This window comes from Xenopus laevis, chromosome 5S, assembly GCF_017654675.1.
Source record: "Xenopus laevis strain J_2021 chromosome 5S, Xenopus_laevis_v10.1, whole genome shotgun sequence".
In the NCBI taxonomy this organism is placed as follows: domain Eukaryota; kingdom Metazoa; phylum Chordata; class Amphibia; order Anura; family Pipidae; genus Xenopus; species Xenopus laevis.
Genome location: NC_054380.1, coordinates 29173196 through 29200682, shown reverse-complemented (window position 1 = coordinate 29200682; position 27487 = coordinate 29173196). Strand labels below are relative to the sequence as shown.

General features: G+C 39.3%; 2 protein-coding genes and 1 pseudogene across 2 annotated transcripts; 2 read left to right on the top strand and 1 right to left on the bottom strand.

Annotated features, from left to right (window-relative positions):
• Positions 1-2873: 2873 nt before the first annotated feature.
• On the top strand, positions 2874-13074 carry naa20.S (N(alpha)-acetyltransferase 20, NatB catalytic subunit S homeolog; the record flags this gene model as incomplete). Its single annotated transcript, NM_001087177.1, is given in 6 exon segments — positions 2874-2966; positions 5481-5505; positions 5970-6060; positions 7796-7931; positions 9584-9729; positions 11232-13074. Coding segments are annotated over 6 exon segments (537 nt in total). The 3' UTR covers positions 11318-13074.
• Positions 13075-14395: 1321 nt separating this feature from the next.
• crnkl1.S (crooked neck pre-mRNA splicing factor 1 S homeolog) lies at positions 14396-26944 on the bottom strand. Its single transcript, XM_018265103.2, has 14 exons — positions 26798-26944; positions 24447-24599; positions 23819-23910; positions 23578-23736; positions 22678-22844; positions 22313-22491; positions 21528-21698; positions 20083-20274; positions 18805-18864; positions 17905-17985; positions 17192-17431; positions 15630-15731; positions 15111-15359; positions 14396-14667 (listed from the first exon to the last, which is right to left on the bottom strand). The coding sequence occupies exons 1-14, from the start codon at positions 26843-26845 to the stop codon at positions 14497-14499; spliced, it is 2064 nt and encodes a 687-aa protein (XP_018120592.1). The 5' UTR covers positions 26846-26944; the 3' UTR covers positions 14396-14496.
• Positions 26885-27487, top strand: part of LOC108717397 — a 98537-nt pseudogene continuing 97934 nt past the window's right edge.

Below are 27487 nucleotides of genomic sequence, written 5' to 3'. Positions count from 1 at the left end.
CAGCGGGTCATGCAGCAAGACAATTATCCTAAACACATAAGTCGAATGGTTAAAGAAGAATAAAGTGAATGTTCTGGAATGGCCAAGTCAAAGTCCTGACCTTAATCCAAATGAAATGTTGTGGAAAGACCTAAAGCAAACGGGTTCATGTGAGGAAACCTACCAACATCCAAGAGCTGAAGCTGTTCTGTAAGGAGGGATGGGCTAAAATTTCTTTGAGTCAATGTGCAGGACTGATCAACAGTTACCACAATGTTTAGTTGCAGTTATTGATGCACAAGGTGGTCACACCAATTAGTGAGTGAAACTAAGTGAATACGGATCCTTTTTTTCCAATAAATACACGACCAAATATAATGTGTTTCGTTTAATTTGTCTGAACTAGGTTTGCTTCATCTACTTTTAGGACTTCTTTGAAAATTAGATGGTTTAATATAGAAAAAAAATCAAAAGGTAACTTCTAAGCACCACCGTATATATTTGAACACAACATAAAACATGTTTCATTGGGGTTAAATCGTCAGCCTTAGGTAATTCAATTAATGAATACTTTTTTGTATGTGTGTGTGTGTGTGTTGGTCATTATAATACAATTAAGTAAAAATGCATATTCATTATATATCATGTAGCTGCTGTGTCCTTGTCTTTGAGGATTTGTAATTGTGAGAACATTTTTTGTGGACCAGCCCTGGCCTTGGGTGATTTTTATTAACTAGGTCGGTGAAATACCTGCCACGTAGCAACAACCTATTTAAAGGGGAAGTAAAGTCTAAAATAGAATAAGGCTAGAAATGCTGTATTTTGTATACTAAACATAAACATGAACTTACTGCACCAGAAGCCTAATAAAACAAATGATTTATGCTTTCAAAGTTGGCCACATGGGGTCACCATATTGTAACTTTGTTAAAGGAAAACTATACCCCCAAAATAAACACTTAAGCAACAGATAGTTTACATCATATTAAGTGGCATATTAAAGAATCTTACCAAACTTTTCTATAAATTTAAGTAAATCTTGGCCTTTTACATCTTTTGCCTTGAACCACCATTTCGTGATGGTCTGTGTGCTGTCTCAGAGATCACCTGACCAGAAATACTACAGTTCTATCTGTAACAGGAAGAAGTGTTGAAGCAAAAGACAGAACTCTGTCTGTTAATTGGCTCATGTGACCTAACAAGTATAGTTGGTTTGGCATGTTTGTGTGCACAGTGAATCGTACAATCCCAGGGTGCGGCCCTTATTTTTTAAAATGAAAATGTTCTATTTATGATTACCCAATGGCACATACTACTAGAAAATTATATTATTATGAAAACGGTTTATTTACATGAAGCAGGGTTTTACATATGAGCTGATTTATGCGATATCTTTTTATAGAGACCTACATTGTTTGGGGGTATAGTTTTCCTTTAAACATCTTTGCAAAACCAAGACTGTGCACATCTCAGTGTGGTCTGGGCAGTTTAAGGATTGTCATAAATTATCAAAACAGCACAAGTCAAGAAATATCTGTCAGAAGCCAATACAGCAAGACTGATTAATAATCAGAATAGGCAGACTGCACTTGGTCCTGTGTTGTCATGTAATCTAATGTGGATTTTATAGTTTTTGTATTATTTGATAAAAACTTTCTCCAACTCTGCAGAACCAGTGGCTGTTGCAAAATAATCCTACAAATAGAATCCCAGTTTATCTGTTTAAATCTCCATGATCTTTGTCCCTGCAGCTGAAGTTGGAAACAGTAAAGGGGATGTAAAGGCAAAAATATAATCCAATACGAATCTCTACACAGTCGCCGACTGCTCTACAGGGAAACAAACAAAGCTGCTTGAGTTCTGCATGGCTGGGAAGTAAGGTGGGGGCTCCCCCTGCTGTTCATAACTATGATTGTTTCCCTGCTCAGCAGTTAGGGACCGTCTGACAATTCCTATCCACAGCAGTAAATGAAGGGAGAATTTCACTGCATACAGTCAGGTTTCTAATAAAAGCAGTACACATTTTTTAATTAAAGTATATTGGAGATAGCTTTCTTTTTCATTAAAGAAAGTAAAAATGGGATTTTATTTTTTTTCCTTTACATGCCCTTTAAAGGAGACCAAGTTTCTACTGTGGAAGATTATGTTAGATGAACCCCCGGAATGCACGGAAAATGTGATTTGCTGTTGCTATGGGTAACAGAAATTGGCACATGAGGACTAGAATTTAGTGTGAATTGCAATATTTGGCGAAGCGTTGCGGTAAATTTCGACAGTGAAATTTCACGAAACAAAGTGGACTGAGTAAGGTGGTGTTGTACTTCGTGGCACTAGTGGTGGAATGCACGGAAAATGTGATTTGCTGTTGCTAAAAGCATAGTCTGATAGCTTGACTGTGTTCATTGAAATAAATGGTCTGATAGCTTGACTGCTGTTCAGAAACAGTGTGATAGCTTGACTCCAGTCTCAAAAATTGGGTGAGTTTTCATCTCTGAATCTGTATCTGATCATGCAGATTAAGTGGTGACGTTATACCACCACACTAGCATGACTAGACCACCAGCTGTCATAATAGCCAGATAGTGACCCTATTTGGCAGTCAGCAACAGGACCCGACACACAGGACCCGACACTGGTTTTTAGGGGTTTCCGGATAGCGGATCGTCATATAGCGTTGTAATACCCAATAAGAGACCTACAGACAGCCTACAATCCGTATAACCACATGACTTGCACTACAGTGAATCACAGAGCTGTCAGCCTTTGCGTTGTAATCTTATTTAACAACATGAGAGCATTTGCGTTTCCATGACAACACTTCCTTTACAGTGGGCCGAAGCTTCCGCCCGTAAATTGACGTCACTTTTAGTACGGTGGCTGCAGAGGTCTGGTTTCCGGCGTGGTTGTCTGAGTGTGCTGAGACTTCATAAGAAGATGACAACGCTGAGAGCTTTCACGTGTGATGATCTGTTTCGATTTAATAACATGTAAGACACGGGGAGAGAGAGCTTCGTCCAGCTGTTCGTTCTGTGGGCTTCCTGTCTGCCGTTGTTATGTGTTGGGGGCGGGGGGGTAATGGAGGAGCTAAGGGGTGAAGCTGTATATGGACATGGCGCTGTTACACTGTTTCATAACTTAATTAGAAGCCATATGGTTATAAAGTATCGTCGAAGAACCTACTGAACATTCAGCTGTCTGGGGACCACTGCTTGTGGCATAAAGAGGCAACTAAATGTGGTATTTGCAGGTACCAAGAATGTGTTTGGACAAACACCACATTCACATAGACTGTTGTATGATCAATATGGAAGTCCCTGCTTGGATGAGTTTTTTTGTAGCAGGAAAAAGAGTTGGGTTGAATGATCTAACTCGGTGATCCCCAACCAGTGGCTCGCAAGCACCATGTTGCCATGGTAGATCCTGGCCCTCCGCAGCCTGAGGCAGCTTGCTGATGCCCCTCCCCCATGCGATCACCTTTTTCACGCCAGAGGGTGTCCACGAGGGCAGCAGAGAGGGCCAGAAAAATTTGGCTCTTAAAGTGCCAGGAGTGGCATTTTTGCTGCCCCTGGTACCTAGTGGTCGCTGCCGTCTGAACCGAGTTTCCAGTGTTGGACTGACCCGACGGGATACAGGGAAAAAACCCGGTGGGCCCGACCCTTAATGGACCCCCTGCGGGCCCGTCCCGATCGAACTTGACAAAAAAAGTTTCACTGAGGAGCGCCGAGCGGTGCCTACACGCAGGCGTGCTGATCAGCGCCTTCGCGCATGCATCCTCGGCGTGTCATAGTAGGGAGGCAGGGGGTCGGAGGGGGCCCTGAACAGTAGTCCCGGAGGGCCCTTGGCCCCCCAGTCCGACCCTGTGAGTTTCTCAACTCCCTTCATTGGCGCAGCGCCCTGCATGTTGCTCTCCAACCCCTTAGCTGTTGCTCCCAGTGGCCTCAAACCAAGAGCTTATTTTTGAATTACTGACTTAGAGGCAAGTTTTTGTTGCATAAAAACCACATATTCTGCCAAACAGAGCCTCCTGTAGGTTGACAGTCCACATAGCGGCTACCAAATGGCCAATCACAGCACTTATTTGGCACCCCAATTTTCATGCTAGCGTTGCTACCCAACTCAACTGAATGTTGCTCACGTGTTCAAAGAGTTTGGGATCCCTGAACTAACTGATCAGACATTACAGACACGGCGGAAGAAAGGCACACAGTTTGCCCAGGTGCAGTAACCTATAGCAACTAATAAGAGGTTTACTTTTAAACAGGGGATTTGTAAATGCTGCATATTTGCTTGCTGCAGTTGAATTGCCCTGTAACAAACTTTGTGTCTTTTATTACATAACCCCTATGTATGAAAAACATAAAAAGAAAATAAATGGCAAACAGTTTGTGATTATAAGATGGTGTCTGTCAAGGTACATTACTGGCCTAGTTCCTCCAGTTTTCCAGCTGTTGAATTACAGCTAACGGTGATATTTGGGTCAAGGTGAGAAATATGGTGGTGTGGTCAGTTCTTGCGGCACTAGCATGCAAGAAAACTGAGGCTTTAATTAAGGACTGGGGTCAATGAAGTGAACTGGAAAAAGTGCATTTCCTAAACTAAACCTTAAAAATGTATATGGTTAAATATGTCATATTTTGTATACCGAACTCATTGCACCAGCCTAGTTTTTTAGCTTCTCAATAGCAGCAATGATCCAGGACTTCAAACTTGTCACAGGGGGTCACCATCTTGGAATGTGTCTGCGACACTCACATGCTCAGTGGGATCTGAGCAGCTGTTGAGAAGCTAAGCTTAGGGGTCGTAACAAATTATCAAGTAGAAAATCAGCTTGGCCTGTAATATAAACTGATTTTACAAGGTCCTTAAGCTCAGTAAGTGACAGCAGCACAGAGCATGTGCAGTGAATCAGCAGAAAAGAAGATGGGGAGCTACTGGGGCATCTTTGGAGGCACAGATCTTTCCTGCTAAAGGGCTGTAGTTACCTTGGGCTGGTACAGAAGCACAAAACATAATGTAGAAAAATTTTAGCCTACGTCTTTAGTTAAGCTTTAGTTCTCCTATAAAATGAGAACTCTGCCATTTAGTGGATATGATTTGGCCAAATATTATTACATTTCTAACAGAAGTGTTTCATCTCAGAATGGATCAGGCTTCGGGGGAGGTTTGGAAGCTGATAGATTTCTGCATTCAGTTGGCCACTTTAGGTGGCGTTTGTAATGAGAAATGCCCTTTCGGTTCTCTTGAAAATTAGGATAGGAATTCCAAACCTACCCATGACTCTGGAATGGGGACTTTCATATTCTGCTTTATATGTCATCTTTTTTTTTTTCTTGCACCAAACCATAATCATTTATGATACGGTTGAAATATTTTAACAAGATAAGCATAGATGCACACCAGAACTATCAGCCCCCTATTTTTTGACATGCTGTGTATAATATTGTAAATAATAATTGCTAGGGAGGAGGAGGATTACTAATTTTATCTGTTTCCTTTTGCAGCAACTTGGATCCACTAACTGAGACTGTATCCTTTATGTTGTTTATTCAAATAACCTGCTGAGCATATATCAAATGGTACAAAAAGGCTGTAATATGCAAACAATCTTTTACATTATAGGTAACTGTCCCCCTTTAAATGTCACTTTTTGCCACTGACATTCAAATGCTCACTGCTTCTCTCTGTACACAAAGGGTGACTGCAGAAGGGGCATTTTGGGCTCATGGAAGAGGCAATAAATGCCTGAATAATGCCTTTCCATCTGCATAAATTGAAAAACACTTTCAATGCAATGCTTGATGAGAGAAAATGTGGAAGAAGGTAGTTTTAAGTGATTATGCACAGACTTCCTCTGCATAATGGACTTGTCTATTCACTGGTAATCCAGTTATCTTTGTTATTATTGTTAGTGTGTAGTGGTTGATATCATAGTAATAATATAAATGTTTAGGACATATAACAACGTTTGTTCCTTAACTGCAGAACTCTAGTATGGCATTCCTTTTTACCTGCAGTATTTGGCACACTGGCCCGAATATTTTATTGTTGCAGAGGCACCAGGTGGAGAACTCATGGGCTACAGTAAGTACTATTGAAAGGACTTGGTAATGTTAAAGCACTGGTTCTGCAGGTCTGTATGTCTTTTGTTTTTGTTAATATAAAACGTCCTGCTACCCTGACTGGTGGGTACTGCGGAGTGTAGTTCAACAACAGCATGTTAAAAAGTTTCATGCTTGTAAATTAGAATGTGTCCCTGAACTAGGGATGCACCGAATCCACTATTTGGGATTCGGCCTCTTTGTATATGCAAATTAAAGGGATACTGTCATGGGAAAAAAATTTTTTTAGAAAATGAATCAGTTAATAGTGCTGCTCCAGCAGAATTCTGCACTGAAATCCATTTCTCAAAAGAGCAAACAGATTTTTTTATATTCAATTTTGAAATCTGACATGGGGCTAGACATTTTGTCAGTTTCCCAGCTGCCCAAAGTCATGTGACTTGTGCTCTGATAAACTTCAATCCCTCTTTACTGCTGTACTGCAAGTTGGAGTGATATCACCCCCTCCCTTTTCCCACCCAGCAGCCAAACAAAAGAACAATTGGAAGGTAACCAGATAACAGCTCCCTAACACAAGATAACAGCTGCCTGGTAGATCTAAGAACAACACTCAATAGTAAAAACCCATGTCCCACTGAGACACATTCAGTTACATTGAGAAGGAAAAACAGCAGCCTGCCAGAAAGCATTTCTCTCCTAAAGTGCAGGGACAAGTCACATGACCAGGGGCAGCTGGGAAATTGACAAAATGTCTATCCCCATGTCAGATTTCAAAATTGAATTTAAAAAAATCTGTCTGCTCTTTTGAGAAATGAATTTCAGTGCAGAATTCTGCTGGAGTAGCACTATTAACTGATGTGTTTTGAAAAAAAAATGTTTTCACATGACAGTATCCCTTTAAGATTCTGTTTCGGTTCAGCCAGGCACAATCCGAATCCTGCTGAATTCCAAACCGAATCCTGGATTCGGTGTATCTCTACCCTGAACTGCATATCCATTACACCAATTGCAACACACCAAAGTGCAACATGATCTTGGTGTACTATTCTTTAAAAGGTCAAAAAATCCCCTCCTTTTGATATGAGCTTATTTAGTTATGTAAAAAAAATAAATTAACTTTTTCACACACATACCTAATTTCTCAGACTGAACACGAAATGTGTTGCGACAGTTAATAGAAACCTCTTACCAAGTAATTACACCAGAGTTGTGTTAACTTCTGTGCTTACAGAGGAATAACTGAAGAAACTGAACTTAAGAAACATTATGCTCCATGTAACTAACCATGTAGTGTAGACAGCAGGTTTAGAACTGGCTTAGATAGGCCATTATAGCCTTATATACAATTCTGTGTTTCATTCTCAGATCTATTAACAGGTGCTCAATATGATAAGCTAGAAAAGCCATAAAAAACACCTTGAAACATCACTTGAAAAAAAAATGTTTCCCTCATCAGAGGCGTTGGCTAAAAGTGCCTGCTCTCCAAGAGAGCATTATATTATAAATTTATACAACAGAACCCCCATTTAGGGGACCAGAAAAAATGTGGTAAAATCCAAGAAAATGTAAAATCAGGGAAATGTATTATGCATAATATATAGGTGGGACCACAAAACAAAACTGTAAAATGAGGGAAAACTTAAAATCAGGGGATGTAAAATTGAGGTTCCACTGTATAAGTATTAAATTTGCATGCTAGAATTACTAGATTAAACACTCCTAATGTATACCCTAAAAACGCTTGTTTTGCTTTGCAGTAATGGGAAAAGCCGAGGGTTCAGTAGCACGAGAGGAATGGCATGGGCACGTCACTGCTCTGTCTGTTGCTCCAGAATTCCGACGTCTTGGGCTGGCAGCTAAACTGATGGAATTACTAGAAGAAATTTCTGAAAGGTGACCAATGTGGATTTTTTGTTTGTCTCTAAATGTGTATATAAATACAGGCCCAGGCATAATATCAGCAGGAGAATGAATGATCAGTATACATATATTGCAACATACAAACTGAATGGCAGATTTATTGATCATCATAGGCAGTAACCTTGCTGATGTGATTGGTCATAGCCTAGGGAGACATCTTTCTCTTCAGTCCAAGGATCGCAAATCTTATTGAACTTCAAATATGATATCAAGGCAGTTTAATTAATGGGAAGGCTGTTTCTGCTCTTCTGAGCCGTTGAATGGTGGAGAGTACAGACTCTCTCATGAAATACAAGTGTGCTAATTCTATTCCTAAAATACTTTTAGGAACTACACTATTCAGTAGGGATGCACTGAATCCAGGATTCCGTTCAGTATTCGGCCGTTATCGGCAGGATTCGGATTCTGCCGAACCCTTGTGCCTGGCCAAACCCAATCCGAATCCTTAAAATCATGTGACAAAACAAGGAAGTAAAAACATTTTTAGGGTTCGGATTCGAATTGGTATTCGGCTGAATCTTTCACAAAGGATTCAGGGTTCGACCGAATCAAAAATAGTGGATTTGGTGCATCCCTTCTATTGAGTAGTCCTAGGATACATGATCTTAGGGCCGTCATGATCTTTCTCTAAATATTAAAATAGAGTATACCAGTAAACTGTAAATGTGGGACAGGTTTTATTATGATGGTCAGTGTTGTGACTCCCTTTCAGGGCCAAAAGGCAAAGCTGGGGGAGGGGAGAGAGACCGTTTGTTGAAGTGATGTAGCAGCTGAATGCACTGTGCCAGGAGTATACCAAGCTGCTAGAGGCACATGCTGTTTGTAGTTTCTCATGTACAGCTGTTGAAAGGAGTCACAGTGCAAAGGTTAAATGGCAAGTCACACAATGGAGAGTCAGTGGAAGATAAAAATAAAGCCAATCTTTTGCTTTAAAAGTGTTTTCACCTTCTCAACACTTTTTTCAATTCAGTTGTTTTCGGATTGTTCCCCAGAAATAAATACCTTTTTCAATTACTTTCAATTATTTATTTTTTAATGTTTTCCCAAAATCTAAGTTTAAAGTTGAATGTTTGTGTCTCTGGTGTTTGAGTCTGGCAGCTCAGTAATTCAGGCGCAGATTCTGAACTGTTACAATTTTGCAACATTGAGTTGATACATTTCTCATATTGTATCAATTCTAACAGCTGGGACAAAGATAAGAAACATATCAACTAAATGTATCCATTTAGAACAGTTTACAGGGTCGTCGACCCCCCCCCCCCTCCCAGAGCTGTTTCAGAAGGTGAAAAATGACACTTTACACTTCAATATTAGAAAAACTGTCACACACAGAAAATAGTCATTGGAAAAAGTCTTTATTTCTGGTGCAACTAGTTGTTTCAAGGTGAACCACCCCTTTAAGAAGTTTCGGTAGCTTAGCAGTATATGGCTTAACATGTACGTTTGCATGAAATCAATTAATGTGAGCAATAGTGTGTTTGTATCATACAAAGACCCACATTCAAAACTAGAGACTTTCTACTGAGTCTCGGCAGAAGGAAAATTTGCTAAAACATTTTTTCTCTCCATAGGCTCGTGGCTTATAGCAATATCACTTTATAAACTGACGTTTTGTTTTTTTATAGAAAAGGAGGATTTTTTGTTGATTTGTTTGTAAGAGTCTCCAATCAAGTTGCAGTGAATATGTACAAGCAGCTGGGATACAGTGTCTATCGAACTGTCATAGAGTATTACTCAGCCAGCAATGGGGAGCCGGATGAAGATGCGTACGGTAAGAGCTCAGACATCTTGCCTTTGTGCAAATATCCTGTATTTGCTTTTATGTACTGTAAGACTGATTGCTTTTTGCTTTAAAGGGCATGTAAAGCCTACATTTTCCTATCATGTATATAAGTTTGGCATATCTTCCCCACCCAAGTCGCATAATCTGTACTGTCTATACCCCCTCCATTTGCCAGCACCATCACATTGTCCTAAAACAAATAGCAGCTTTCATCCTGCGTCCATTTTCACACATCATCAGTAACACTAACATCTGCAGGACATGTATGCTGTAAAATTCATAGAATGCAGCTTTACACAGGCACAACATACTTTGATAAAAAGTTCTGCTGGGATTGAACACTGTAATTGTTAAGCTGAGCTCAGGAGAGGTGGTTAGGAGAAAAAATAGGATCAGACAGCTAGAGCAGAGTTTCTATGGGAACCAGTAATGATATCTCATCATTGGCTGTTAGACTAGAGGGATGTGATTAGTAATCTCAGCTGAGAAGAACTGAGCATGCTCATAAGCCAACAGCCAAAGGAAATTCCCGAGGGAGGGGGCTAAGGGAATTAGAGGAGGAGAAGGATTTCTAAGTGATTAAGGGGATGCTGCAGCCTTACTTTTTAACAACCAGAGTGGCAGTTATCTAAAGATTTCAAAGAGGCTCTTTACTGATTAAATTATTATGGAGGGGGCTTACATACCCCCATAGACATCAAAGGGAATGCAAATATAATATACAGTATATATATATGTCCATAATGGAATCAATTTGACCATTTTATATGTTCTTGTTTATTGTGAAAATGAAATGGTTATCCAGCAGACTCTCCTGTTTCTGCTAGTTGCACAGAAGTGTTTCCTCATATGTCCTAATATCTGAGTGTTTTATACAGTGAACAAAGTACCCTTACTGTAAAATCTAAGGATATTATAAGTCACAGAGGAGATCCATGACCATATAAAAGCACAAGGCTGAAGGCCGAGTGCTTTTATACAGGTCATGGAGCTCCGAGGTTACTTCTGATATCGTCATATTTTCCAACAAGGGGTACTTTATTTATTATAATTAGGGATGCACCGAATCCGGGATTCGGCCTTTTTCAGCAGGATTCGGACGAATCCTTCTGCCCGGCCGAACGCGAACCCTAATTTGCATATGCAAATTAGGGTTGGGGAGGGAAATTGCGTGACTTTTCATCACAAAACAAAATGTTTTCCCCTTCCCACCCCTAATTGGAATATGCACATTAGGATTTGGTTCGGTATTCGGCCGAATCTTTCACAAAGGATTCGGGGGGTTTGGCCGAATACAAAATAGTGGAATCGGTGCATCCCTAATTATAATAAACACGTTTCAGTGAGTCATGTGACAACAATGACATTACTACTCACTCACTGATGACATCACTAGTCACCGTTTATAAGGATATAATTTACAAGATATTCATGGCTTTTGTGTATTATAAATAAATCATGACATAACTTATTTTCTTTTGTTTTCCCAGACATGAGAAAAGCTCTATCAAGAGACACAGAGAAGAAGTCTATCGTACCTCTACCACATCCTGTGAGACCAGAAGACATTGAATAACCTTAGCTGTGGTTCTTGGGCAGAATCGTAAGGGGACAGTTCATCTATACATTCTATAAAGCAGAAACAGCCAGCATGAGGCTCTCTAGTCTGTACTCACAACTAACTGAGAACTGAAGTTCAGTAAATGGTTAGACACACATAATCACTGTTCTATTCATTTATACAATAAACCGGCTTGATCTTCTGTCTTAGGACAAAGCCTAGTCAGGAAAGTTCTACCCAGCCAGTTATTTTCTCTAGGCTTATTGCTGGCCCAATGAGGAGGGCCATACGCTTTTTCAAAAGGCCATTCATAGCTTGCTGGGGAGTTGTGCCTTTTATGTACAAAATCTTTTTTTTAAAATACTGATGAATAATACATATGAATGTGAATTTTCTATCTGAAATTGTTGCCATTCTTCCAGCCATGTACTGTCTGTCTCTAACATAAAAGTGCAGTATTAGTGAGATGTTTCTATAGCCCTTTATGGCTGGAACAATGGCAACATTTTGAGATAGACATCTTACTTGGACTATTGTGAATGCAGTACAGGTATGGGACCTGTTATCCAGAATTCTCGGGACCTGTTTTTTTTTGTTTTTTTTGGATAACTGATGTTTCTGTAATTTGGATCTTCATACCTTAAAGGGGAACTATCACGAAAATTTAAATTTAATATATGCTTCATCATACTGAAATAAGAAACTTTCTAAAAAAACAATCAATTAAATTCTGCATTGGTTCTGAAATAATCAGGTTTATATTCACTATTCCTCTCAGCATCTGTTTCTCTTCATTCTTTCTTCATGCAGGAATTTGGTGTCAGATGAATGATTCAATATATCTTATAGGGGGGGGGCACTTTCCTAGCAGATGTATTAGAGCTCACTCAAATAAGTACAAACAAAATAACTTTTGCACAAATTCTGCATGTAGAGAGACATGGTGTCTGTGATTTAAATAAAGTGAGCTCTAATACATCTTCTAGGCAAAAACGAGCCCCCCTATAAGATATTGGATCATTCATCTGACACCCAACTGCTGTATGAAGACAGAATGAAGAGAAACAGATGCTGAGAGAGGGGTATTAAAGATAAACTTGACTTTCAGAAAAGGTACAGAATTTTTAATTGACTGCATTTAAAAAGTTTCTTATTTCAGTATGCTGAAGCTTATATTAAGTTTTCATTTTCACAATAGTTCCTTTTTTAAGTCTACTAGAAAATCATGTAAACATTAAATAAACCCAATAGGCTGGTTTTGCTTCCAATAAGGCCTATTTATATCTTAGTTGAGATCAAGTACAAGCTACTGTTTTTATTACAGAGAAAAAAAAAGATACTTTTTAAAAAGATGGATTATTTGATTATAATGGAGTCTATGGGAGACTGTTTCTGTAATTCTGAACTTTCTGGATAAGCTTTTCTGGATAACGGATCCCATACCTGTATATAGGAAACCTTACATAAGATATTAAAATTGGTCAGACGTTTTCCTTTGTTGCTATGATGAAGTAGTAAGATTATCACAGAGTCTTTTTATTTGGTTGGAATGTAAAGTCCCTGCTGCACTAAGAGCAATGTATAGATGTCATTCCGTACCTTTGCCTTAGAACCCAGTGTAAATCGGATTCCTGTAATGTAACTTCCATGGATGGCTGCATTGCATTGTCTGTGCTGTTCTGTAGTGCTCAGGTGCTACAAGGTTATGACGCTATAAATGGCTGATGGGGCATATGTAGACAGAATAAAATGTGCTGCTGTTTGAATCTATACTGAATCATTGTTGCAGATCTGTTATTTCTGACTTAAAGGACCAGTAACACTTTTTTTTTTTCAAGTTAAAAATCCACTCTACCCGTTTCCAGCTACAGAACGATCATGCAGAAAGTGTGCTTGATGGGTTATAAAAAAAAATACCATTATAAAACGCTGCTCCCAGATGTACACTCTTTCCCCAAAGGCGACTGCAAGATCCAAGGTGCCGCTCTACACATCTCCTTCTTGCCCGTCTTCTAAACAGAGTTCTTTCTGCAGGCAGTGTAACTTTTTTGGTGTTATTTCTGTAAAAGCAGACCAGAGCTGAAGGAATTCAGAAGCACACTGGTCAGCTATTAATCTAAAAACTAACGAAGACCCCTCCTAAATCAGTGTGTGCATTCCTTCACCTCTGGTCTTTTACAGGAATAAATGATGCAGAAGAAGTTACACTGCCCGCAGCAAGAACTAACTCGGTTTAGAATGCAAGGAGGAGACGTGGAGCTCTGCACCTTGGATCTTGCAGTCGCTTTTTGGGAAAAGACCGTGTACATCTGGAAGCAGCATTTTATAATGGTATTTTTTAAATAAAGCATTAAGCATAATTCACTTATGTAGGATAGATCTGTAGGTGAAAAAGGGAAAACAGCCCCACACCACCCATGATGGCCTTGAGTGAGCTCTTTGCTTTTTACCCTTCAATTATAACTAAACCAGCTATTGTTTTGCACAGGACTGACAGATTTCAGCAAGATTCTTGGCTTTCTATGCCTTCTTTTGCACCTCCTTTTCTTCATTTGTTAAATACTTATTCCCTGTGTCATTCAACTTTATTACACATAATTAGGAATGCGCCAAATCCAGGATCTGGCCCTTTTCAGCAGGATTCCGCTGAATGCTTCTTCCAGGCCGAACCAACTCCTGATTTGCATATGCCCATTTGAAATCCCCACCCCTTTGTCACAAAACAAGGAAAAACAGAAATCAACACATACAAAGAACTCAAAACAAATAAGTCCATAAATTGTGTAGGGATGCAATAAATCCACTATTTTGGATTCGGCCGATCCCCCCCAAACCTTCGTGAAAGATTCGGTCAAATGCCGAATCTGCATATGCAAATTAGGGGTGGGAAGGGGAAAACATTTACTTCCTTGTTTTGTGACAAAGTCACGTGATTTCCCTCCCCACCCCTAATTTGCTTATGCAATTTAGGATTTGGTTTGGCCGGGCTCTGAGTTAATCCAAAGGCACTAATTTATTGTCCCCATCCTATTCATTACTTTACTGACTATGATCCCCATTGTTGAGACAATGAAATTCTTCTAGATGTAATAATTATATTCAGACAGGTTTTATTTTTTAAAAAAAGCAGTCTTAGAGTCACTGGAAGTGGCACAATGTACAAACAAAAAGCAAGGACACTGGAAAAATCAGTATCAAGTATTGCTCTCATCAATGTCTTTATCAGGATCTGGTTCATCGCCCGGCTCGTCCTCTTTCTGCTGTTTCTTCCACAGTTTGGCCATTGCAAGCAGTTTAAGATTGGGCTGATTGGCAGCATCTTCTGGAAAGATATAATCGTAGTATTCCTCCCATCCTGCATCAGACTGGTAAAAAAAAAAATTAAAGTTAGAGATTCTGCATTTAGACCGTACAAACAAAAGGTATTAAAGTAAAGGTAGCCATATATACACACACACAGATATTTACTGATAAGGCAAGGCCACCAAGCAAGCGGAACTCTCCCTGAGCTGCACACCTTCGGGTGGGCAATATCCGGCTGATGTGATTGTGTGCCCTACGGCACAATGATCGGATCATAACGAGGAAAATACGGGTGGGTTGATCAAAGACCACATCATTGAACCAATGTGTTCATTATCAGAAGGGATTTTTAAAGCGGCTAGATATCTATCAAGGGCCCCATACACTAGCAATTTAATCTGTCAGCAACTTATATCAGCCAGTATATGGGGCTCTGCTAGAGAGTCCATTTATATGAATACACCTAGCATTAGTATAATGTAGCATACTGAGGGGCAACTCTTACCCCATCTTCTGCTTGCAGTTTTCTTCTCTTCTTGACCTTCTCTGGCATAAGTTTGGCCACTCTTTCTTTTGTGGATTCTGTGCCAAATTCCTCTTCAAAGCTTCTCCAAGATTCCAGCAGCATCAGCCTCTCCTCTTTCTCCTCACAATTTCTAAGGCTCTTATTGGCTTCTTCATAGACCTGTCTGCACTTGCCCAATCTATCATCATTGCTGCTGGTCAATTCAAATTGAGCAAAGCTAATCCAGACCTGAGGAGGGAAAAAGTATAAAAGATTAGAGAACACTGTATATAAACTCCTTGTTAAATATAGCATTGTCTGCTGGAATGAGCTTGTGGGAAAATTACATTTGATAACTGAAGAGCGTGTTTTTATTTGCTCCAAGTCTCCATACAGTACCAATAATATATCTAATGTTTATAAAGTGCCTAATAAGCTCTTTCCTGTAAAAAAAAGAATTTCTACATAGGCAACATCACATTTTAAAAAATGCGTTCTATTATTTGCAAAGTGAAATACCTTGACATGCTGTGTTCTTTGGAGAAGCCTCCTGTAAAGGTTGTTTGTCTTTTCAAATTCTTCTTGTTCGATTTCAAAATCAATGTAAGATTTCCAGAGCACCTGCAATTAGCCACAAGAACAAGCAGCTATAAGGGGAAGTCTGACAAGCATTATACATTTATAGAATAAAATGGTATTTGTTTTATTACTGAAAATAAACTACACATGCCATTTATGGCTCTCTACAGAATTATAGAACAAAACATCTTTCATATATGTAGGTGCTGTATGAGCAGCTACAACCAAATCTTTTTACTGAATGGTGTTATAGATCCTTAACTACTGTGGAACTTAAAGGGGTTGTTCACCTTTTTTTAGTTCAGTTGTTTTCAGATTGTTCCCCAGAAAGACTTTTTTCAATTACTTTATTTTATTTTACAGTTTTTCCAAAATCTAAATTTAATGTCCTGGTGTTTGAGTCTGGCAGCTCAGTAATTCAGGTGCAGACTCTGAACTGTTAGAATTTTGAAACATTTAGTTGATACATTTCTCAGCAGCATCTCTGGAGTATTAGCAACAATTGTATCAAGTCTAACAGCTGCCTGTAATGAAACCCAGAGATTCTGCTCAGCAGGGACAACAATAAGAAATGTATCAACTAAATGTATCCATTCAGAACAGTTTACAGGGTCGGTGACCCCCCCTCCCAGAGCTGCTTTAGAAGGTGAAAAACAACACTTTATACTTCAATATTAGAAAAAGTCACACATAGAAAATAGAAAGTAACTGGAAAATGTCATTTCTGGTCAACTACCCGAAAACAACTAATTGTTTGAAGGTGAACCACCCCTTTAAAGTGGTGGTTCACATTTAAACACCCAGTTGGTTTCAGACAGTTCACCAATCACATGTGACCGTTTTTTTTAATATTGAAGTGTAAAGTTTAATTTTTCACCTTCTAAAGCAGCTCTGGGAGGGGGGTCGCCGACCCTGTAAACTGTTCTTAATTGATACATTTCTTGTCTTTGTCCCTGCTGAGCAGAATCTGTGTTTTCCTTAAAGGCAGCTGTTAGAATTGATACAATAGGTGCACTTATATTCCTCATAGATCCTACTGAGAAATGGATCAACTAAATGTTGCAAAATTGTAACAGTTTCAACTCTGCCAGAACTACTGAACTGCCAGACAAACACCAGAGACAGTAACATTAAACTTCGATTTTGAAAAAACAATAAAAAAATGGAAAGTCTTAATTTCTGGGGAACAATCTGAATAAAGTGATTGAAAGGTGTACAACCCCTTTAAGTTACAGCCGTTCTCGTGTTATAGAAACTTTTTCCCAGGAAGAACTAATCAATCAATTACTAAGCCAGGGACAAGGAAAGACATCTATACACAATACGTTCCCTGCAAAATCCCCAATACTGCCAATTGTCTTGTGGGATATCAAGCCGGACAGTCTTTTCCCCCAGCTGACCATGACCTCTGACCAGGAGCATGAACTTGTAAGTTATACCAACCAAGTTTAAATACAAATTGAAACAAAGTAAAAGGGCCACATAAAATCACAGGTTCATACCTCAGGCATGTCAAGCCGTGGTTGTCCAATAGCCAGTTCATATATTGCTCGAGCTCGTTCACCATCACCCAAAATAGTCTCCAACTCTGAAAATTTTATCCATGTTGTGCAGTTCTCGGGGGCAAACTCCAGGTATTTTTCATAAAGCTTTCGGCAACGGTCAAATTCTCTCAGCTGCAGCTCCAATTCAATGTAGCCTTTAAACAGTTTGTTCTTCGGACATTTACCAATGGAAGTGCCCTGTGTGATTAAGGCATTACAACATATTCATATTCGTAACTGGAGAAAAATAGTTTCTCAACTCTGCATTTGTATTGGCAAAACTCCCTTTAGATGCATCAATATTTAAAAAGAAATGAAGGCTGAAACCTCTGCAAATTCCAAGAATGTTCTTGAAGAACTTCAATGGTTGTAAGAGTTCTGTGATCTGCCCTTTCTTTTGTTCTGTGGCAATCAGATGGCAAACACTTTTTTTACAGATTTATATAGGTGCATTGTAGATACCTGTTCTACAAGACAAGACTAAACAAAGAATCCTCCCTGCGTCATTGTCCTGTATTGATACAGAAAAGACATGCAATGGGAAGTGTTTTGCAGGGAAACCCAGGTTAAACAAGAAGAATATAAACAAATATTGGGGCAGAACGTTTTTTTCAAATATGGAGTATACGAGTTTCAGGATAAACTATCCCCCTGTATCCGAATATACTTACCAAAGCTCTTCTTGCAAAAGGAAGATTTTTTTGTCTGATCTCAAACTGTGAGTACATCAACCAGATTTTTGAAAATGTGAACTGTAAAATAAAACCAGATGAACATGAGGCAGATAAATAGAATTAGCATTTTAATGTCGTCAATAATAGATTCATGGGCAGAATGTGATTAAGACAATTAAAGCGGACCTGCCACCCAGGCATAAAAAGCTGTATAATTAAAGTCCTTTTCAAATTAAACATGAAATCCAAATTCTTTTTATTTAAACATCCATACCTGTTGTAAACGCATTTAAAAATTTCTGCTGTCAATCATAAATTTCCTGCCCCTCCTCTATGCCTTAGGCATAGAGGCGAGGCAGGAAATTACTTTCACTTTCCATTCAGCACTTCCAAGATGTCACTGCTCTCCACACATTCCCCTCCATCCTTACCATCGAATTATGTAGCCAGTGCATGGGGATTGCCATCAGGTCCACAGAAATAAAATTTTGAGATGATACATGGCTTGCATTAATAACAGTGTTCACAAAATGGCAGCTGCCTGCTTGCTAAAATTATGAATTCCCAGACTGAAGGAAACAAAATTTAAATAAACTGTACAGTATAAAAAAATTATTTTGCTTGACTAACGTAATAAAATAGGATTTGGAATGATTTCTTAAGGTGACAGATCCCCTTTAAGGCAGCATTATGGATTACTCCTGTGTAGGGATCAGTTCTCTCTCATAAAGCAGAATTGCATTCACCCCTACAGTTGCAGTGGGCTGCTCTTCCCTCTCCCCAGACAAAATCTCAAATTTATGATTAGAAGTTTTGTTTGCTGTGAGCCGTAATTTTAGGAATCAAAGTATCCTTATTCAAATGATCTCTACAAATGACATTTATGAAGATTCTTACCTTTTTATGAGGGATTAGTTCTAAGCATGCCTGGTACACTTGCCTTGTTCTCTCTGGGTCCTGAAAGATTCAAAGCAAGAAATAAAACACACACACACTACTATCTCTCTATTTTTTTTTTGTCCATTAGCTAGATGAAAAAATCTTTTAGTTGCATTATCCCTTACCCAAGTCACAGTGCTCTTAGAAAAGTGTTTGTTTATAATCTATGCTTATTAGCTCGTTTCCTGCAATAGGAGCCGTTTTATCCCTAGTTTGACACATAGCTGCCATCTAGTGGCCAACAATGCACAGTGTAATTTAATCTGGTGGGCAACAATGCACAGTGTAATTGAATGTAATTTAATCTAGTGGCCAACAATGCACAGTGTAATTTAATCTGGTGGGCAACAATGCACAGTGTAATTGAATGTAATTTAATCTAGTGGCCAACAATGCACAGTGTAATTCAATGTAATTGAATTACACTGTGCATTTTTGGCCACTAGATTAAATTACATTGAATTACACTGTGCATTTTTGGCCACTAGATTAAATTGCATTGAATTACACTGTGCATTTTTGGCCACTAGATTGAATTACACTGTGCATTTTTGGCCACTAGATTAAATTGCATTGAATTACACTGTGCATTTTTGGCCACTAGATTGAATTACACTGTGCATTTTTGGCCACCAGTTTAAATTACATTGAATTACACTGTGCATTTTTGGCCACTAGATTAAATGTAATTTAAACTGGTGGCCAAAAATGCACAGTGTAATTCAATCTAGTGGCCAAAAATGCACAGTGTAATTCAATGCAATTTAATCTAGTGGCCAAAAATGCACAGTGTAATTCAATCTAGTGGCCAAAAATGCACAGTGTAATTCAATGCAATTTAATCTAGTGGCCAAAAATGAACAGTGTAATTCAATGCAATTTAATCTAGTGGCCAAAAATGCGCAGTGTAATTCAATGCAATTTAATCAAGTGGCCAAAAATGCGCAGTGTAATTCAATGCAATTTAATCTAGCTGCCAAACATGCACAGTAAATGCAGTAGAGGAATGGCTAGTATACACCGCTTGCTTATAGATTACTATTACATATATATCAGAGAGAAAGTGTAGTTTTTTTCCCTTCATGTCAGGCACTCTTATTCATGCTGTTTATGCCTGGTATAACATAATACATTTAACACTGTACAAATTCCTATTATAATAGATATCATTTGCATACCACAGCCATTAAAGAACCTATTCAAGAGGAGAGCCAACGTTTATGCCAAAAAGATTACCTTTGCTTCTAGCTCCTCATAGAAGGCATAGTTTATCCACAGATAAATGTATCTCTTCCAGTGTCTCTTTTCCTGTGTAGGTGGCACATTGGCAATTGCCCGTTCATAAACTTCTCGAACTGTATCAGGATCAGCATCACTTTCCACCAGCCGCAGGTAATCAAACCAAGCATCATAATTATGAGGATTGGCCTTAGGAGAAAGAAATCCATACATTTAACAAGTGTTTTGAAAGAGAACTGAATGTCTGATCGGCATTCTATTTCTCACTATTGTGCCATTTTGTTACCACTGTATTGCTCTTCTGGCATGGGGTGCGACATATTGTCACTTTGTCATATATCTTATGTGATGAAAGTCATCAGCTTCTGGACAGTCGGAACTAAATATTATATAGGGATGCACCGAATCCACTATTTTGGATTCGGCCGAACCCCACGAGCGAACCGAATCCTGGATTCGGTGCATCCCTAATATTATATCATATGGCAGGCAAGTGGTTAAACAAGCTTGACAGCATACATAAATTGTGTAGCAGCCAATAGACTATGAGCAGTAAATAAATATTTTGGCCGAATACGGAACCGAATCCTAATTTGCATATGAAAATTAGGGGTGGGAAGGGGAAAACATTTTTTACTTCCTTGTTTTGTGACAAAAAGTCACAATTTCCCTCCCCGCCCCTAATTTGCATATGCAAATTAGGATTCGGGTCGGCCAGGAAGAAGGATTCGGCCGAATCCTGGCCGAATAGCGAACCGAATCCTGGACTCTGTGCATCCCTAATATTATATGATATGGCAGGAAAGTGGTTAAACAAGCTTGACAGCATACATAAATTGTGTAGCAGCCAATAGACTATGAGCAGTAAATAAATAGTGCCAATACACTCACGATACTTGTATAACTTGTGTGCTGCAGGCTCTGCGTGTCTCCTGATCACGTGACTCAACAGGATGCATTCAATAGTAAAACAAAAATAATGAAGACGCGATGCCAATGTGGGTGGTGTACTTAAAGTACCTCCAAGGCTTTAATGTGCGGAATATAAAAAACATTAAAGCCGTGGATGTACTTTAAGTACACCACCCGCACTGGCATTGCGTCTTCATTATTTTTGTTTTACTAATAGACTATGAGCAGACAATTACAAAAATCACCCTAAAGCTGGCCATACAAGCACTGCGTGTCTGACCATCTCTGTATATATGGCAAGTTGTTGGGCAGTTTTGGGTGGATTGAGGATTGTGTGTCCTGGCGGAAAGTTACTGTCAATCAGCTTGAAAGGAAATGAAGAGGGTTCACTTCCTGCTGTTTTTATTGTCTGGCCAGCAAGGTCCATTGGTTTAGGTGCCATATGGGTCAGCCTGTGTGTAGCCATCTCAATGAAATGGCTTTACTCTTAGCTATCCCTAGTAGAGTTTGCACAGAATATTGCACCTTACCTTTACTTCTTCTTCATACTGGAACCTCCGTTTGTTGACTATAATATCTTCAATACCTCTCCTGTCACCATATTTCTTCTCAAAAATGGTGTAATTCTTGAATAACTCTTGGGCCTGTTGCTTTGATATTCTGTCCAGGGCATATTTATAGATGACACGGACTCTTTCAAACTATGCAGAGAACAATAAACACAATGAATCGGATGTAATCGTTATTGTTTTTTTGTAAAAAAGTTTGTGTGAATATGTGCAATAATCACAACCATTAATTCCATGTGGGAAAGCAATAACCGGAAGAAATACCCAAGCTTTATCTCTCTAGCTGTTTTAAAACAGCAAATGTTAGCAACACCAGATGAAAAATACCATAACATGAAAAAAAAGGCATCCCAAGATGGTTGCCATGGAACTAAACTATATTTTAGAAGTACTTTTTGTTGGGAATGTGCCCTTTATAGTTTTTAAAGAAGAAAATTAAGAGGATTAATGTACCTTTTCTATTTGGAAACACATTTTTTATGAACAGAACTTGATTTTAAAACCTTTTTAGCCTTCTGCTACACTGCAACTACCACTAATGCAACAAGATGGTAGAAGCTACATCCAATATTCTAAAAGAAAAGGAAGATAGGAAGAAGCAGCATGTAAGGTACATTTCTGACATATACAGATGTTCTTTGGGAGATGCTAAGCCTTAGCAAATGACTCAATGTGTTCCTGTTGCTGACCATCAATAGAAATTAATGGTGACTTTAATTAGTTTGAAACACATTTTGTCTACTCACTTCTTTCTGATGTTCTTCAAATTTAGCAAATGCAACATACAGGTTTTCATCCATGTGATCTTCCCCGAAGAATTCAACAGCCCTCTCATAAACTTTACGCCCATGGGCAATAAAACCATGCTTCTCTTCAAAGCGAGCATATTTTATCCAGTTCTTCACATCAGGATGCACAATTACAAGTACAGGGATGTTAAAGAATAATTATTTGAGTTGTAATATTCACAATTATACTTTGTACAGGTATGGGATCTCATAAGGAATCTGTGCCCCCTTCGTGGCTTTTAGCTGTAGTCCTGCATCACTTAACACAGTGGTTTCTCACATATTTATATTATTTATTACTTGTATTTCTATGCAAAGGATATATTTTTCATAAATAGACCTTGCTCGGTCCACCTCCTTGTATCGGAGCTCAAAGTTGATGTAAGAATGCCAAGCTTGCTCATCAGGTTGCCACTCCATCCAGCGTTCAAAAACTTGCCGTGTTCCTGCCACATTTCCAAGCATCTCTTCCATGTAGGTATACTTGTACCTTCAAACATCAAAGCACTACCATTTATCAAAAGGCCAAAGCATCTCTCATGACACAAAAAGGACATTAAAGGACATGTAAACCCCCCACACGAAAATGTAATCTGTGAACAGCCTCTTTGCAGTATTCAGATAACTGCCAGTCTGGCTGTTAAAAGGTTAACAGAAAGGCTGCAGCATCCCCTTAAAGGAACAGTTCAGTGTAAAAATAAAAACTGGGTAAATAGAGACTGTGCAAAATTAAAAATGTTTCTAATATAGTTAGTTAGCCAAAAAGGTAATGTATAAAGGCTGGAGTGACTGGATGAACAGAATAGCCAGAACACTACTTCCTGCTTTTCAGCTCTCTAACTCTGAGTTAGTCAGCGACTTGAAGGAGGGCCACATGGGACACAACTGTTCAGTGAGTTTGTAATGGATTGTCGGCATTCAGCTCAGATTCAAAAGCAACAGTTATGACCCATGTGGCTCTGCCTCAAGTCACTGATTGGTTACCAGGCAGTAACCAAATGGCAAAACCACTGTCCTCGGAGCACACACACCACTAAAATTCAGGTGCCTGAGTGCTAGTGAATAAGAAGAAAACAGAGCATAGCACTCATCAGGTCTTTAAAAAGTGACAAAATCGTTTATTACAAGCCTTGTATATATAACATTTCTGGACTAATCCACTGAAAAGCCTCTAGAGGCTAAAATATTATGAATGCAAATACTGCAAAAGGTGAAAAACCTACCAGAATTGATTGACCCTGGGTAGGATGATTATTGCTCTGTCCCAGATATTTCGTGCATGATTAACCTGGCGGTTCTTCATCTCCATCTCTGCATACTTCAGCCATAGTGTAATACTTCTGTAATCCACATCTAAAGCACGCTCGTATATAGAGCGCGATCTAATGAGAAAAAGAAAATCCCCATCATTAAAAAGCCTACATTCGTTTTACACCATTTGTGCCAATTTAACAATCCACATACCTCTGAACTTCCTTTAGACTTTCCTCCCATTGTGCATATTTTATCCAGTTACTAATAGCAGTTCTGTTCTTCCTGATATTATCTTCAAAGGTCTGAAAGAAAAATCACTTTTAACATTACAGCTCATGTATTGTGCATCTTCTAAGGATGCAATTCTGTATTCATTATGATTTAGACATCACCTTTCAGTGAAAACCGGAGTATCCAGAGCAGACTAATTTTGAAATAAAAGAATCCTATAGATTTACTGTATATATTTCTGGAAGTTCAGTTAGTGTTTATATTCACATAGTATTTACATTCAGATGTGTTTGTGCACCTTTTCTACATTTTTCCAAAGTGCTCATGCCAAATAAATCTGGTATACTTTAACCTCGGCAGTTTATTTCTGTATTACTTTGAGAATATTTTTTCCAAACCTTTTCTAGCAACTACCAGCTGGTTATGCAGGAGAGGGCTGCTATGGTTTTCAGCATTTTGCACCATAGAATGCCAGCCAATCAGTAGCTCAGCAGAAATGACATGGAACTGCAACTAACAATCTAAACTTCAGTGCAGCAGAAAGGACCCTACTGTACACCCTAATGCTGCAAGTAGCTCAAGCAGGAGAGAGATTTCTGGGCCTTACCTTCCGTTTCCTTAGTTTGTAATCATTAAGCTCTTCCTCATCTGTGATCTTCTGTTTAGGAGGTGGTGGTAGAAGCTCAAGCTCCCTCTCCTTGGCCTCTCTCAGCAGCTGTTCGGCTGTTATCTGCACCTCTGCTGGCGCTTTGTTTTTAACCTTCCGTGGAACAAGAACACAAAGTCAGTTAAGGGGAAAAAAACAGGAATATTTCTGTTGGCCAAGCAGGAAATTTTTTTTTTCAGCAACAGGTGTCGGGCATGAGAAGGATAAGGGGAGTAACATGCAGCGGATGCCAGATTGGAAAGCATTCTGAGCTTTCTGTGCCTAGACAAGGGGTAGGCAACCCGCGGCTCTTCATCCTATTTGCTGCGGCTCTGTCTTGTCACGTCGTCTATACAGCCCTCGCAACTGCTGGCGGCTTTTTGAGTGTGCGACCGCGGTAAACTAACGGTTATCTTACCGCGGTCACACACTCAGGAAGCCGTCAGCAGGTGCGAGGGCTGTATAGACGTCCCAGGAGTGATAGGCAGGACCAAGCCGCAGCAAGATGCTTCATCATGGTCCTTACTGTGGTCACACACTTAAGACAAGAGAGGGAAGATCAGCTTATATAGTAGAACCCCAATTTTACATCCCCTGATTTTAAGTTTTCCCTCATTTTACATTTTTGTTTTTTGGTCCCACCTATATATTATGCGTAATACATTTCCCTGATTTTACACCTTTTTTTTCTGGTTCCGAAAAAACTTAAAATGGGGGTTCTACTGTGTACTGCATCCACCCTTCCTCATTCATGGGTTCACAATCCCTTGGTACCAACATATAAAAAGAAAATTGTGTAGGGGCTGCTGGGTGGCACAGCTAAGGGCACTAGTAAGATCTACCTTCTGCCTCACAGTATTTGTTATACACTTATGGGATGTCTTATCTAGAAACTCATTATGGTGAAAGTTGCGAATTAGGGTAAGGTCTTCCCTCGTAGACTCCATGTAAATCAATTTTTTTAAAAATGATTCTCAGTTATAGTAAAATAGTACTTGATCCCAACTAAAATAAAATGCTTTTTGAAGACAAACAATCCTATTGGGTATTGATACAATGACAGAACCCCCACCCCTAATCAATGGAACCCATGTGGTTCCTCCTCTCATAGCGTTTCAGAAAAATTGACAACTTACCCGATTAACCACATTTGAGAAACCGCTAACTAGAAGCTCTCATTTTTTTCCCCGTTTTCTTGTTTTTAACATACTAATGAAAAAGTTGTTTTAAAATTTGGATACGTATTATCAATATGACTAGCAATTGTATCATTATGGGAAGCTGATCTATGCTTAGCCCAGCAGAGGTCCCGTTAGATCAACTATTTAACGAAGTGGTGAATATCTCTCTCTGTATGCCTAGGATTTCCCGAAACGCGTAAGGCGATGCCGTTACTCTAATGTTGCAATAAACCTCTTCAAACTTTTCCTGTGTGCCGCCTGCATTGCTTATTTGGACCTATAGTAAAATAGTACCTACTACTTGATCCCAACTAAAAGAGAAGGCTTTTTAAATACAAACAATCCTATTTGGTATGGATACCCCTCTCTGCAAAAACCCTAGTTCCCAAGCATTCTGGATAACAGGTCCCATACCTGTACCACATCTATCAGTACCCTTCACTGGCTTCAGCAGTACTGTGCTATAGTAAACATACGTACCACAGCTCTGCTGAAACTCATTCACATTGTTTAAATGAACCGAAACATCAAAAAATGTAATTGTTTTAAACTAATAAACATATAATGCAGTGTTGCCCTGCACTGGTAAAACTGCTGTGTGTTTCAGAAACACTACTATTGTTTATATAAATAAGCTGCTGTGTAGCCATGGGGGCAGCCATTCAAAGGAGAAAAGGCTCAAGCTACACAACAGATAACAGATAAGCTCTGTAGAACATAATGGTGTTATCTGTTATCCACTGTTTAACCTGTGCCATATAGACTTTTTTCAATTTCCGCCATTGCTACACTGCAGCTTGTTTACATGAACTATAGTAGTGTTTCTGAAGCAAACACATCAGTTTTACCAGTGCAGGGCGAATCTTTAAACCACTATCATTTTTGGGGGCTACTGTTTCGTTTAAGATGCACCGAATGAAAGTTAGACGTCCCCAGTAATGGCAGCAGTATAAAGCTAGCATGTGGCAGATCCTAAACCTTCCCGCCCGGCCCAGTCTATCTCTGATTCTATTACTTGCCTAATACTTACTACTAAGAAATCTAGACTCGCTCCGAGTTCTCCTCAATACCCAGCACCCACAGCGCACCTATTAGAGCTTAACAGATGACAATCGGTTCCGAACTTATTACCTTGGCCACTTTTGGAATTCGCTGCTTCCCTGCTGCTGTGGACGCCATGTTTCTTCACGTCTACCGCACAAGCTGACAGGAAACGTAATGACGTAAAGCGATCTACGTTGTGGTTTCCGTAAAACCTTTTCGTGACGCGGCGACGCCCCCTGGTGAACACCACGCCCAGTCTCGTATCTATAGCAACGCAGTATCGCGTCCTGATCCTTGAGCTAGTGCGTTACAGCTGCTGTTTGCTCAAATGACCGGAATCCACTGGGATTCCTGTCAGAAAATGGTCAGGGCTACTAGTAAAAATAATATATCTATATGGGGCTGGAACCTATAGTTAGATGTATGCCTGAGGTGTGTCTTGGTATCCATTGTGCACTAACACAACTGGGCCTTTGCTTCCAAATGACATGGCTGCCCTTTACTCACACTGTCTCAAAATACAACTATGTTCCAGTTGAGTTCTATCCCATGTTCTGCACTTTCAACATTGCTACATCTATTGCAAATTAGACTTTTATTGTTTACTTCGCCTTTGACTTCCCCTTGCGACAGTTCAGTGTGAAAATAAAAACTGGGTAAATAGATAGGCTGTGCAAAATAAAACATGTTTCTAATATAGTTAGTTAGCCAAACATGTAGGGGCCGATTCACTCACTGAAGGATTCGAAGTTAAAAAACTTCTAATTTCGAAGTGTT